Below are 14365 nucleotides of genomic sequence, written 5' to 3' on the forward strand. Positions count from 1 at the left end.
TATGTATGTATGTATGTATGTATGTATGTATGTATGTATGTATGTATACAGTGTTCTGCCTGCATGCACCTGCAGGTCAAAAGAGGGCACCAGATCTCATTAGAGAAGGTTGTGAGCCACCATGTGGTTGCTGGGAATTGAACTCAGGACATTTGGAAGAACAGCCAGTGCTCTTAACCTCTGATCCATCTCTCCAGCTTCCTATTGTTTTATTATGGTGCTGGAGTTTGAACCTAGGGCCTTGTGTACATGGTAGGCAAATAGCACTGAGCTTGGTCCTCTGCCTCTACAAAGGTTTAGAAGCCAAAAAACACACGTACGTGTATTGCACACATGCACTATAAAGGCGGTCACATCTGAACATAAAGAAGGTGGACATGATCAGTGTCTTAAGATTTGCTTGCTGTGAGAGACACCATGTGCACAGCAACTCTTATAATGGAAAGCATTTAATTAGGACTGGCTTACAGTTCAGAGCTTTAGTCTATTATTGTCATGATGAGAAGCATGGCATGTGCAGAAAGACATGGTGCTGGAGCGGTAGCTGAGATTTTCATATCTGGATCTGAAGGCAGCGGGAACAGACTGTGCCACACTGGGCCTGGCTTGAGCATCTGAAACCTCAAAGACCAGCCCTAGTGACACACTTCCTCCAACAAGACCACACCCATTCCAACAAGACCACGCCTCCAAATAATGCCACTTCCTGGTGACCAAGCATCCAAACACATGTGTCTATGAGAGGCATGTCCTATTCAAAGCACCGCCAGAGTTCCACAAGGGACTCCCACAGCTGGTAGCTTTGTGTTAGAACCAACTGTGCCTGTGGCACTGAGCTCAAGCGTGGGCAACTTTTCACCTGTTCTTTCTACCATTCCTAAAGCTGGCTATCAACATTCACCTGGCAAAAACCTTCACCTCATTCTCTCAGTCCACTTGAACATCAGAGACGTGAGTCTAAGGGGTAGGAAGCTCTAGCTCCTGGGCCTTAATCAGTCAGTCAGCAGAGATCCTCAACAACTTGAAACCTAACCTGGAGCAAGGATCCAGGCATCAGGCAGAGCAGGGCATCTCCCAGGAGATCTGTCCAAACCTAGAGGTCAGGACAACTGGACGACAAGGAACAAAGAAGTGATAGGTAAGTGAGGAGGCACAGTACTGGGAAAGCTAGAAACGCAGAAAAGGAGAGCATGGAGATATGACAGGAGATGACGGCACACCTAGGACAGGGAAGCCTCAATTTGCCTATATGTTGCTGTGGAAGATTACATAGCTCCTGCCAGAGGGAAAACACAAGCTGCCCTATCCACCCCAGCTGTACCTCCAGAGGAGATAGTTCCTCAGGAGACATAAGAGCGAGCCCTCCAGTGTCTTCACTTTACCCCAAGGTGTTCATTTATGAATACAGATGCTGTTCCTGAAAAAACCAATTCAACTACAGAAGTTATTAGAATACAGGTGGCCCTCCATAACTGTGGGTGGAGAACAAACTTAGGTCTGTGATAGCTGTATGTGTAATAAACATGTACCATTATTCTCTAAACAGTACAAGCTAACTATGAACATGGCATGACACTGTAGGAAGTCAGGTGACATGAAGTCACTCGACAGTGTTTGGGGGATGCCACAGGTTACATACAGTATGCCATTTTTTATAAGGAATTTGTATATCTATGGATTTTGGTCTCCATGAGAGAGGTCTTGGAACCAAATACCAAAGGCTAACTTGTGTGTGGTATGGTCTGATAAAGACAATCAGCCTTTAAAATACATTTTCTATTTTTTTCAACCTTGTGGTTAACCCGAGAAGCCTCAGGCTTGCAAACCATTCATTCGACCAATGACTCCATCTCTAGCACCTCAAAGAATTCTTAATCAGGAGAAAGCTCTCTAGTAATATTTTAAAAGTCAGCTGCAAAGAGGTTGAGTTTGATTTCAGAGACATAAATTCAATAGACAGGAAAGGACACTATAATTATAGGTAATTTTTTAACTTAATTTTTTTTTCTTCCAGGCTCAGATGAATACTTGCCTAGCAAGTTTGAGGCCCTGGTTAGATCCTGAACGCCATAAAATAACAAAATCCTTTTCAAAATTCTGTATGAGCATAATTTTGATTTCAGTTATATGAAGTTATTTTTAATTTTTCAACCCGAATCTAGAACTAAAGGAAGAAAATGGCATCTAGGCATGACCACAGCAGTCACTTTGGTTTTGGGATCTAACCACCAAGGACTATACCCCACATCCTAGGCAGCCTGGCCTGGACTGCCCCAGCTCACCTCGTCTCTCTGCGATCTGCAGGTAACCCGTGGACAGGTACTGTTCCATGTCCTGCTGGAAGGCTTCCTCAAAGAACTTCTGCCGTTCCTTCAACTTCAGCTGCTGGGTGTGCTCCATTTCCAGGACCTTCTGTGTGTGCTCTGCATCTAGTTCAGCTGAGAAAGCAGAGTAGGGGGTGAGAGTTGCAGAAGGGACTTGACAGGAGGTGACACAGATTGCCTGCTCTGCCATGGCAGGGACCTAGCTGCTCACCAGTCACTGTCATCTTCTCAGGTGACTCACCAACTTAAGAAGCTCTTGTTCCATCCAGATTGTTTCTACCAAATCATGTTTTTTTTTTTTTTTTTTTTTTAATAATTATTTATGTGTCTGTGCAGAGCCACACAAAGAAGAGGGTGTTGAATCCCCTGGAATTAACCATATAGGCAGTTGTGAGCCACCCAATATGGATGCTAGGAACTGAGATACCAAGTGCTCTTAAACACAGAGCCATCTCTGCAGTCTGTGTTCAATTTTGAGGCTGATTTATAAATACAATAACGCAGGTAAAAACTTGAGTTCCTGGAGAGCTATACTCACATTTCATTCTTTGCTCTAAGAATACAAACATGGAGTGTCATTCAGCCTGAAAGAGAAAGGAAATTTGGACACATGCTCCACCACAATGAACTGTGGTTCATTAAGTAAATGAGCAAGGCCCAATAAGACAAACTCCTGTGTGACAACACTAAAATAAAGCACCTGGAGCAGACATCTAGACAGGGTAGAATGAAAGATGGTGAGAGTTGTAAGAGAAGGAGTGTTTTCTGAGCACAGAGTTTCAATTTTTAAAAAATAAGGTTAGCAGTGTGGACGAGGCAACTCAGTGGTAAAGCGCGTATACATAAGCGTGAGGACCTGAGGCTGGATTCCCTGCACCTGTGTAAGCAGCTGGGCATGCTGGGACATTTGTGTACTGCAGCACTGCCAAGAGTGGAGAACGGCAGGTTCTGGGAGTCGATGCCAGTCAGCCTAACTAAAGCACCGAGCTTCCAGAAGTGAGCCTCCTCTCAGAAGGAAAAACAAAACAAAACAAAACTTAGGGGTGGATGCTGGTCCCATTGGACAATTGTAAGAATTTTGAAAATTGGTAAGACGTTTAAATGTATTTTACATAGTAAGAAAACTGGGAAAGAAACATGTAGACAGCCTTGAAAAAAAAAATGGCTCAGCAGTTAAGAGCACATCCATCTCTTTCCAGAGGACCAGAGTTCAATTCCTGCCACCCACAGAGAGCGCCTCACAGCTTTCTGTAACTTCAACTCCAGGGGATCTGATGCCTTTGGCCTCTGTGAATACTGGTACTCACATGCACAGAGACAACATGGTGTAAGTGATTTTAAAGAGAACAAACAGCACATGATACAACAGATCTAAAAACTGCCTTTGTCCCCATACTGCTCTATTACCTTCACTGTAACTCCTGAGTACAGCATCCTCTATTAATGACAGAACTTAAAACTCAGTAATGGACTTTATTTTTGATCTCACACCAAGAATATAGTGTCTAGTACTTAGAATATTCTAATCTACATACATGCCAGGAGCATGTAGACTATGTAACTAACGTTAGCAACCAAACAGAGACAGGAAAGCAAACATCCTCTGAGCAGATGACTCTGGGATACACTCTGAAGACTTCCAAGACCTTGGCCACCCTGGCAACCCCTTCAAAAAGGCTTCCCTTCCCTTATTGGCTCATCCACTGCTTCACACACTCCCTGGCTTCTCTCCAGCCTATCACACATCCTACCTGTGGTAAATCCTTGCATTTTCCCCAGAACCCCAGGTAAAAATCTACTGCCAGTTATAAGTAGTTTAATCGTTCCAAGCTGCCGCTTTATCATCTATCTAGGCGAGGTAAACATACTAATTTCTTAAGGTTGTCGTCAGGGTTCAAGAATGGCAGATATGAACCATCAGCAATACGACGCTGGCCAAGAACTAACAGCTAATATTGACAGGCAACATGTTGTCAGTAACAGACTCTCAAAACAGGAAGTTGTCACACATGGTGGGCAAGACTATAATCCTAGCATTTGGAAGATAGAGGCACAGGGATAGGAATTCCCAAGCTACATCAGCTATTCATTCATTCCCTCCCTCTTCCACAGACACTGACGGACACTGACAAACATTACCAAGAACCAGAACCAAGTACAGCACTAACATCATTCTCTCAGCCTCCTCAGGCTTCAGAACTCATCACGTTTCAGTGTCCTCAATACATCTGCGAAGAGTCGTGCATTTGAAGGTTGCATGAACAAGACACCTATTCACCTGTCTTGCTTCAACAGTCAACGTGTCTGCTAAACACTTGACAACTGTCAAGTGCATTAGTGTAATTCAGCTCTAAAACATAGTAGCATGCTTCAAATACTTCATAGCTCAAACTGGTTTAAAGAAGGTTTTCCAAAATAAGTTGTCTGAAATCAAAGATCAATTTAGAAATTATCAAAAGGAATACCTCACTCAGGATGATTGGATAAACATACTAAAATCTGTACACCTAAAGAAGCTAAGCAAGAAGGAGGACCCTGGGTAAGATGATCAATCCTCACTCAGAAAGGCAAATGGATGGACATCGGAAAAGGGAGAAAACAAGGAACAGGACAGGGTCCTACCACAACAGGCCTCTGAAAGACTCTACCCAGTAAGCAGATGCTGAGACTCATAGTCAAACTTTGGGCAGAGCGCAGGTAATCTTATGAAAGAAGGGGGAGATGAAAGACCTGGAGGGGACAGGAGCTCCACAAGGAGAGCAACAGAACCAAAATATCTGGGCCCAGGGGTCTTTTCTGAGACTGATACTCCAGACAAGGACCATGCCTGGAGATAACCTAGAATCCCTGCTCAGCTGTAGCCCATGGCAGCTCAGTCTCCAAGTGGGTTCCCTAGTGTTGGGAACAGGGACCGTCTCTGACATGAACTCAGGGCTGGCTCTTTGATCACTTCCCCCTGATGGGGAGCATCCTTACCAGGCCCACAGTGGAAGACAATGCAGCCAATCCTAATGAGACCTGATAGGCTAGGGTCAGAGAGAAGGGAGGAGGACCTCCTCTATCAGTGGACTTGGGGAGGGCATGGGAGGAGATGAGGGAGGAAGGGTGGGATTGGGAAGAAATAAGGGGGGGCTACAGCTGGTATTCAAAGTGAATAAAGTGTAATTTATAAAAAAATAAATTTAAAAATTATCAAAAGGGATTTACTTAAAGAATATCGTATTTTAACTGAGTCAAGATCATCTGTATAAAGGCGTGAAGGTGTTTCATTTTCTTAGGACTACTACTAGGGTCTGAATTACTGCTCTTAGGGATTTTCATCTTAATTCTTTACGTTGAGAGGAAATCCAATCCTGTCTCAATCACTCCAGGGTGGGTCTGAGGAGAGTTTGGGCTGTGGAACTTAAAATGACTTAAAAAATCATAACTGCTAAGCTGCCAGGGAGACAAGTACTGCCCTCTGCTGCACAGGTGCAGGTGTTCTCTTCACAGACGGATCTGACACCATCCGTTGTGCTGCGTCAAGAAGCAACACGGATGAGACACCTGAAAGAAAAGTGAGTCAAAGAGGATCTCAAGCTAACAAACCAAAAAAATCTGGGTAAAAATCCCGGTTACAGAACCTCCCCTAAGGAAAAATGATCCTGGCTATTTGTTGTTCTGGGGAAGCCAAGCCAACACCTAGACTTAAGCTTGTAGCTATGTCCAGATGTTGTCACCTACAAAATTCAAGCCTGAAAACCATGCAATCAGATTACCCCTTCTCCCCAAACCCTCCCCAAACTTACAGAGTTCTAAGTGTCAAGCTGCATTCACAGCTACCTGGGGCACATGCGGCCTACCTAGCACTGGTTGGCCACACCAAACAGGATTTAAAAAAAAAACAAAACAAAAACAAACAAACAAACAAAAAAACCACAGAAAAAGATTGAGTAGTTTTTTCACCACAAGTCTGAAGTGGTCCTCCAACTCCATTACCAAGACATGCTTACAACTTGGCTTTGGTCATGTTAGCAGCATAGCCATTTCAGATGGGCAGTTACTCTGAACACACTAGGATTACATCAGCACTTCAGATGTCATCATCAATTTACAGGAGGGACAGATGTGTATAAAATTTACAAAAACTAACCCGCCATGCTCATTTCAGGAGCAGCCCCACTCCATTCTGCTGTCCTTTAACAGCCCTTGGACAAAAGACAGTGAGGTGCTGATAACAGATGGGGCAAAAATGGGAACACTTTAATCTAGACTGTAAAAAAGAAAAGTAATAAACACTGAATTAAATATGAGTTGAGAAGAAATTTTAGTAATTTTTCATTCAAAATAAAGAAGACTAAGGTTTACTACTTTTTTTTTCTTTTCTTAGACAGGGTTTTGCTGTGTAGCCCTGGCTATCCTGAAACTTACTCTGTAGACCAGGCTGGCCTACCTCTGCCTCTGGAGTGCTAGAATTAAAGGTGTGTGCTGCCGCTGCTGCCACCATGACTACTACCTAGCTTAAGAATTCTTTTTAAAAATCTGAAATAACTACAATCTAATGTTCTCAATACTGTGTCAGGAAATGTGAGTTTCAGAAAATTACAGTCTATGTAACAGAATCATGGAGAACTGTGAAACCTCTCTGAATTTTTACACACAAGTCTTTCCAAAACTCTTTTTTTTTTTGGATGAAAAAACTCAACCAAATAGCTGTCAAGATAAAAAGGTGAGAGTAGCTAATGATTTCAGGCTCTGCACTTAATAGTTTCTAGATGCATCCACAGTGTTTGTGTGGAGTAGACATTTGTTGACCAGTAGAGAGCACAAATAGTAAGAAAAAGTGCAGCTCCATGGACGAGCATCTGCCCATTGCCATGAGCCCCTAGGTGTGACCTCTAAGGAGTGGGGAAGCCCATGTAACAAGGCCAAGTCCTTGAGAAACTGCTTTCTCTCTGCGGACTGTACTAGCTTTACCTCTTTCCACTCATAACATTCAGCTTCTAAAATTTTCACTTTGAAATAATTTCAGATTAATAGCATGCTGGCAAAAAAAAAAAAAGACATATCTTGAGTGACAGAAACTTTGGCCGTGACCTGGATTAAAGGTCTAATGTCACAGGCAGACTACGTAGACCCTGGGCCTCTCCTAAGGTTCAAGTCTCATATAATTATGGCATGATATCAAAGCAAGAATCTGGCAGCACAACGCACAGAGCCTGCTCACATGCCCACTGCGCAGTGCACACGTGCGCAGGGGCAGCTCTGTGCAGGTTCACCGGCTCACAGCCTGTGTGGCCTCTGTCCACACACTCCACTGCACAACCAGACTCTCCATGCTGCTCTTTATAATCAATATCACCCTTCCTCAAGTGCCGATCTGTCCTCCAAGTCTGTATGTCCAGTGTCTCATAAATGCCACATCAACAGGATCCTACATGGCTTTTCTCACTCAGCCTGCTATCTTGGGCTTGTCTACACTGCTGCATATGCTAAAAAACATGTTCCTCGTGTTTCTGTGGGAATTCATAGTAACTGGTGTGCCCAAGGATGGATGGGTGAATTCCAGCTTGGGCTATTATGACTAAAGCTGCTATAAACATTTGTACAGGTTTCTGTGTGAAAATAAGTGATTTCTAAGACAAATGTCTAACAGTATATCTTCTCGGTTGTATGGTAACGAATGGCCAAAATGTATTGCGGAGAAGCCATCCCACTATACAGCCATGGTTGGATGAGTGATACCATACTGGTGCTCAGAGTCCTCTCCTTTTCCTTTCCCACGGTACCAAGTTCCAGCTTCCTCGTGTCTTCAGCAACTGCTGTTTCTTTACTTTATAAAGGTCCCTGGCTGTAACTCTGTCCTACTTCACTGTTTCTCACATCTGAGCCTGTTGAACATATTTAACTGTACTAAAACTTTGTCCAGACACTGAAAACTTTCTAGCTGGAAAGTCTCTGCTTTAGTGTGGTTATCTAATGATACTGCATTTCCTTCCTACCACAACTCCTCCAATATGATGCTCGACTGTTCCTAAAGTCTCTCCTGCTTTCCTGCCCTAACACAAGATGTGAACTGAGAGATGCCAGAAAAGATTTTCCTGGAATAGAAGAATATTTCATGCATTTTAAAAACAGCAACTTCCAAACCTTACATTTCAATAGCATTTAAAAGTTTTATATGGTAACTGGGAAAGAACAATCTAGAATACTGGAATTAATGCTTTTATTTTATTAATTTATCTTTTATGATACTGGCAAGGACCCCAGGCACTAACACATACCAGGCAAGCTCTATCAGTAAGCTATTCCCCAGCGCAAGTTAACACTCTCTCAAAAAAAAAAGGTTAAATGACTTCTTACGGAGTGTTACCCTACTTGGAAAGCACTCTCAGCCTTGTACACACCTCTCTAGTACTAAATGGTACTTATTAAGCTAAATGCATAAGCTTTATGCATATAGCTGTAAAAGGAAGGTCTTTACCTACCATGTAGTAGTCGAAAATGAGGCAAGATCTACAAGTCAGAATAAATAAAGTTTCTATACACCATGAAGAAGTCAAAGCAGCTCCAAAGTTGTTCACCAAATGCAGTGACTATGAGTGACTCCTGGAAGTACAGTTTTCTAAAAACTCAGGCCACAGGAAATACTATTCTATTATCTGCCCTTCCGGAACACTCAGTACATTTCTACAAATTAATTACTCTGAAGGAAATGGCTATTATCTTGGCTTTTACAAAAATACATACCACAGAAACACAATGTAAAGACAAGGTCTACTGGATAGTCAGAAAGACCCCTCCTTCCCTGAAGTCTCTGTCCTCAAATCCCAAATAAGTGATCACCACATCCAGCTCTACAGTCTGCCTTACTTATTTTTGATTGGAGAGAAAAACTAATCCCAGATTCTGTGTGGTTTTTAAACAAAATTCTATGAATACTAGTTCAGCATAAAAGGATTTGGAATCTTTGAAATTAGAGCAAGACACAGAGAAAATTAGATAGATGGTGTTCTTTCACTTTTCTGTCTGTTTCAGCTTAAAGAAGGACAAGGAGTAGCATCGTCTGTTCACTCCCTCCCCTGAAAAGAGCCACTACAAAAAAAAAAAAAAAAGGCTTAGGACTGAAGGAAAGCTGAGAAAGGTACTTAATCTGTGTGAAGGCCTCACGAATTATTAACTTGCTCAGCATGCTACAAGAAGGCTAACAGAAGGTCTTGGTGGTCTGCAATGCATCAAGATGCTGTAGTTTCTGCACAAGAACAACTGAATGAGTGAATGATGGGTAAGGTTGTCTCTCGGTAAAAATGTTTTTCTGTGATGATGACAACAGAAAAAATAGACCAAAATGCTGTATAAAATATCAAAAGAATATCATGCTAATTGATTCTTAGACTTGTTCTAATGAACAGATGGATGGGGACATGGACACACACACACACACACACACACACACAGGATGGGGAGAGAAAGAGAGAGACAGAGAAGGAGGGCCACCATGTTCACCCTCACTGAGGATGAGGAGAGAGCACCCTCCATTCCACAGGGTGCCTAACCAGTCACTACATCACAGATTGTTGCACAAACCCTCATGAGTAGATCCATGCTTTGTCCCCAACTCGAGACCTAACAGATGTGAAGTAGGTTCTCATGGAGATGTTTTCAAACCATTTCCACTTGGAATTTCATATGCCATAAAATGAAGACTAGCAGGCAAAACTGTAATAAACCAAGTTTTCTGAAGAAAAAGTACACATACGTACACCCGAGAGAGCTGAGAGAGCTACATATGCCAACATGTGGCAGATGGGAAAAGCATGGTGCTGCCCCAGCATAGGAAGGCAGCACCCAACACTATTATGAAGTGAATGGCTTGATTATGATCACATGTGTCACAAAAGCGAAGAAACTAAGTGATCAAAGCTAAAGCTTCCTCACATTCCCCAGGGGCCATGTTTTCTCCCACAGTATGCTGATTAGATAGGTTTCTGTTTGCTTGCTTTTGGTCAGCTTTACACAAACTAGAGTCATAGAGTCATCTGGGAAGTAGGAACCTTAATTGAGAAGATGCCTCCATTAGATTGGGTTATTTTCTATTGATGACTGATGTAGGAGGGCCCAGCCTACCGTGGAAGGGGTAACTCCTGGGCAAGTGACCCTGGGTTGTATAAGAAGGCAGGCTGTGTAGGCCAGGAGAGCAAAGCAGTAAGCAGCGTGTCCCTATGGTCTCTGCTGCAGTTACAGCTCCAGGTTCCTGCCTTGAGTTCCTGGCCTGACTTGCCTATAGGATGAAATGTCCTTTCCTCCCCAGGCTGCTTTTGGTCATGGTGTTATCACAGCCACAAAAACAAACAAACAAAACCCCCACATACATATGACGGACTGTACCCTGTGAAAATGTGAGGGAAAAAAAGCCTTTCTTCCCAATCTTGTTTAAGTATTTTGGTTATAACAATACAACAGTAACTAATAACACATTATGCAAGTTCTGTATAACATGTGACATGCTACTATTTCCTCCCACACAGTGACTTTCAGTACACATTCTGCAGTACACATACATCTTTGTTTTGTTTTGGTGTGGTTTTTCTGAGAGAGGGTCTCAAGGCAGCCCTATTTAGCCTGGAACCTGGTATGTAAACAATGTAAAACTTGCCACAGTCTTATCTCAGCTTCCTGAATGTAGGGTTATAGGGTCACAACACCAGGCTTAGTTTCAGATATTTTAATGAATTTTTTTCATCATTTTTGAAAGTAATTCTAGTATAACCTCCTGTAATGTTATTAAGTAGCTTTAAAACTAAAGATCCAAGTAAGCTCAAGATTCTATGAATATATTAAGTATAACCTAATTCCAAGCAGTCACAGAAAATGTCATCTAATCAACTAACATTTTAAATTTTTTGTGCGCGTGTTATGTATGTTATGAAGTTAAATAGTTCTTTTATGAATTCTTTATTCATAGCCTCGTGGTGGTGGCACACGCCTTTAATCTCAGCATCTGGGAGGCAGAGGCAGCTGGACCTCTGAGTTTGAGGTCAGCCTAAACAACCTTTGAAGAAAGGCATTAGTGCCTGGCAGAAAGAGGCCATAATGTGAACAATACGAGTATGAGTATCAGAGGGTCACACACATCTGAATGTTGTTTTGAGACAACCTCACCCTGTTTCGTTTTGTTTTGTTTCGTTCCTCTGCTTTTACCTGGCTCCTCCTTTACATTATGGACAGCTTAGAAATGCAACCACCATTCAGGAATTATCAAGAAGCTGCTTCTCCAGCAACAAATGCACACAAGCTGCTGCCTTCCCATGGCTGTCTAAGGAGTGGCATCCCACTGCTGTGACCACTCTCAGCACTCTGCTCATCCTCTGCCGCAGGCTCTCTACCCTGTTCTCACGTGGTGCTCTTCACTGTGCTACATGCTTGCCTATCATGCAGCCCAAGCAATGGCTACTTCTTTCAGGGCAGATGCTCTTTCAGTACGGTCTCACCAATGCCTGTCAGAACTGGTGCTCAGCAAACATCTAAGGGATATGTTGGTGACAATCACAAAATGGAGGCTGCATCCTAATTGTCCAGTGTCAGGAGCAGGGGAACACTAGTCACACAGGTGAGTGGTTAGAGGCCTCTGAGTAGTCAGCCTGACCGCAAAGCTGCAGAAGGCGGTCACAGAGGGTCAGTGTTTGGAAGCACTGATGCACAAGTAAACATAGAGCAGAACAGCTGGCAGGAAGCACCAGTATGCCATTACGTGGGCTGAGAACAAAGAACTTAATCATCAGGACTAAAACTAGGAGCAAGAAGTGGCTACTGGCTTTCCAGAAAAAGCAATGAACAATGGTATCACAGTAACCGGATAATCAACAGTCACAGTGGCCCATATAATCAGTACAGTATCCAGAACAAGTGATGGCCAGTGGCATCACAGTGATCCATGTAAGCAGTGAAGTGTGTACCCCAAACACCTGCCCATTACACAGGGCAATGCTAGCCAAGAAACCTGTACCACATGGTGGCTCATGTCTGTAATCCCAGCACTACTGAAGCTGGGTCACAACTGCCTTTACTTTGACTTTCTGGGGCTAGGTACTGAGTGAGTGCCAGGCCAGCCTGAAATATGTGTTAAGACTTTGTGTTGAAAACGAAAACCAAATATCAAAAGAGTTACTAACCATGGATGAAATACAGCCTCTGAACTACTAAAAAACTATATTCAGAAAACAATGTTTTGAACTTTCACTTGGAGGTGACAATTCCAACTGGACAGAGACTAAAGGAGTACTACAGCAAGTTTAGAGTGGAACACCATCTGGAGATTTACTTGGAAAATGAGAGAGGTGCACTGGCAGGAGTTTTCTTGCACTGTAAACAAATGAAAGCAATTCACTTATAAGAAACACAGTATTTGGGAGGTTTTCTGGCTGGCCTCCAACTTGCTATGTTCCTGAGGCTGACCTTGAACTCTTGTTCTTCCTGCTTTCTTTCACCAAGCACTGGGATTATAACCATGTACCACACACTGGCCTTAGTTTGTTTATTAGTTACACAGTGTTCTGCCTGCATGCCAGAAGAGGGCCCATATCACACTAAAGATGCTTATGAGTATGTGGTTGTGGAAACTGAACTCAGAATCTCTGGAAGAGCAGCCAGTGCTCTTAACCTCTGAGCCGTCTCTCCAGCCCTGGCCTAGTTGTTTTAAGATGAATAACTCAAAAGCTTTGTGTATAGCCACTTTTCTGGTAACCATGACAAATATCTGACAAAAGCAACTTAAGAAATGAAAGGTTATTTTGGCTTAAAGTCCCCACCAAGACAGGGAAGCCCTGATGGCAGGGCTGTGGCTCATTGCACACTGCATCCATTTCAGAAGGGGGCTTCTCTGCTCAGTCTGCCTCCATCCGTCTTAGGCTTAAGGGCCATCTTATAGTAAACAAAGAATACGCTCAGTCCTGTTTATGATTAAGTCTGTTTCTCAAGAATTGGGCTATGCCCACCTGTAAACTAAACTAGAAATGGTTCTGTACTGCCTGTTCCAGGAATGACAACTGTGTCTTTGTTTCAAAAAGTGTTTATAGCCATCTTGCAACCCTACCTTTGTTTTAAAAGGGTTGTTATGGCCACTTCATGTCTTTGTTTCATGACTAACTTGTTAGTCTTATGTTCTATTCCTGTAACCTCACCTTTTTTTGCCTACCAAATCTTCCATTTGCCCTCCAAACTCCCTACCTACCCAAGCCATAAAATCCTTGTCTTCTTTACATCCAATGCTGACTTCTCAAACTCTGCCATAGGGGGAGGAAGCCCGTGTACAAAAATAAAAGAGCTTACTTTAATTACTGCTTGCTTTAATTAATTTGGCCATGAAGATTTGGGTTGGTAGTTTTTCCTCCTCTCATCTCTGAGATTAACGAAACCATATATATTCAGATACGGAACACGTATAATAAATTAATAGTTACTTTTCCATTGCTATAACCAAATAGTGAAAAGAAACAAGTTAAGGGGGGAGGTTTGCTTAGGCTCACATTTTCAGAGGGAACAGTCCATTACAATGAGAAGACATGGCAGCAGAAGCTCAGTATGTGACAGTGGAGCATGCAATAGCGGCTTCTTCACAGATTGGACCAGGAAGTAGAAACCATGGGAAGCATCAGAGGGGAAGAATCAGAGGCACAGACCTCTGAGGCTGAGGCTGGCTGGCTTATGGGACAAATGAGATAAGTCTATCATCACTTTTAGAATGTTAAATGTCCCCCAGAGGCTAATGGGTTAAGCACTAGCTCACAGTTGGTGGCTGTTTTGAGAGTTTGGAAAATTCTTTTGAAATGTTTCCTACTAGAAGTGATCTCTGGGAAAGAAAAGAAAAGATAAGAGAAAAGAAGAAGGGAGAAGAGAGGAGGGGAGGGGAAGGTAGGGGAGAGGAGAAGAAGAGAAGAGAAAGAAAAGGGAAGGGGAAGAGAAAGAAGGGGAAGAAGGGGAAGGGGAAGAAGGGGAAGGGGAAAAAGGGAAGGGGAAGAAAGGAAAGGAAAGGAAAGGAAAGGAAAGGAAAGGAAAGGAAAGGA

General features: G+C 42.9%; 1 protein-coding gene across 1 annotated transcript in view; it reads right to left on the minus strand.

Moving 5' to 3' along the window:
* Nucleotides 1-14365, minus strand: part of Dtnbp1 (dystrobrevin binding protein 1) — a 95091-nt gene that overhangs the window by 10074 nt on the left and 70652 nt on the right. The window contains exon 8 of the mRNA XM_055595254.1: nt 2283-2438. Within this exon, the coding sequence (XP_055451229.1) occupies nt 2283-2438 (156 nt within the window). The remainder of the gene's footprint in view (nt 1-2282; nt 2439-14365) is intronic.

The sequence above is a fragment of the Psammomys obesus genome, unplaced genomic scaffold (genome assembly GCF_907164565.1).
Source record: "Psammomys obesus unplaced genomic scaffold, mPsaObe1.curated_primary_1811, whole genome shotgun sequence".
Classification (NCBI taxonomy): Eukaryota; Metazoa; Chordata; class Mammalia; order Rodentia; family Muridae; genus Psammomys; species Psammomys obesus.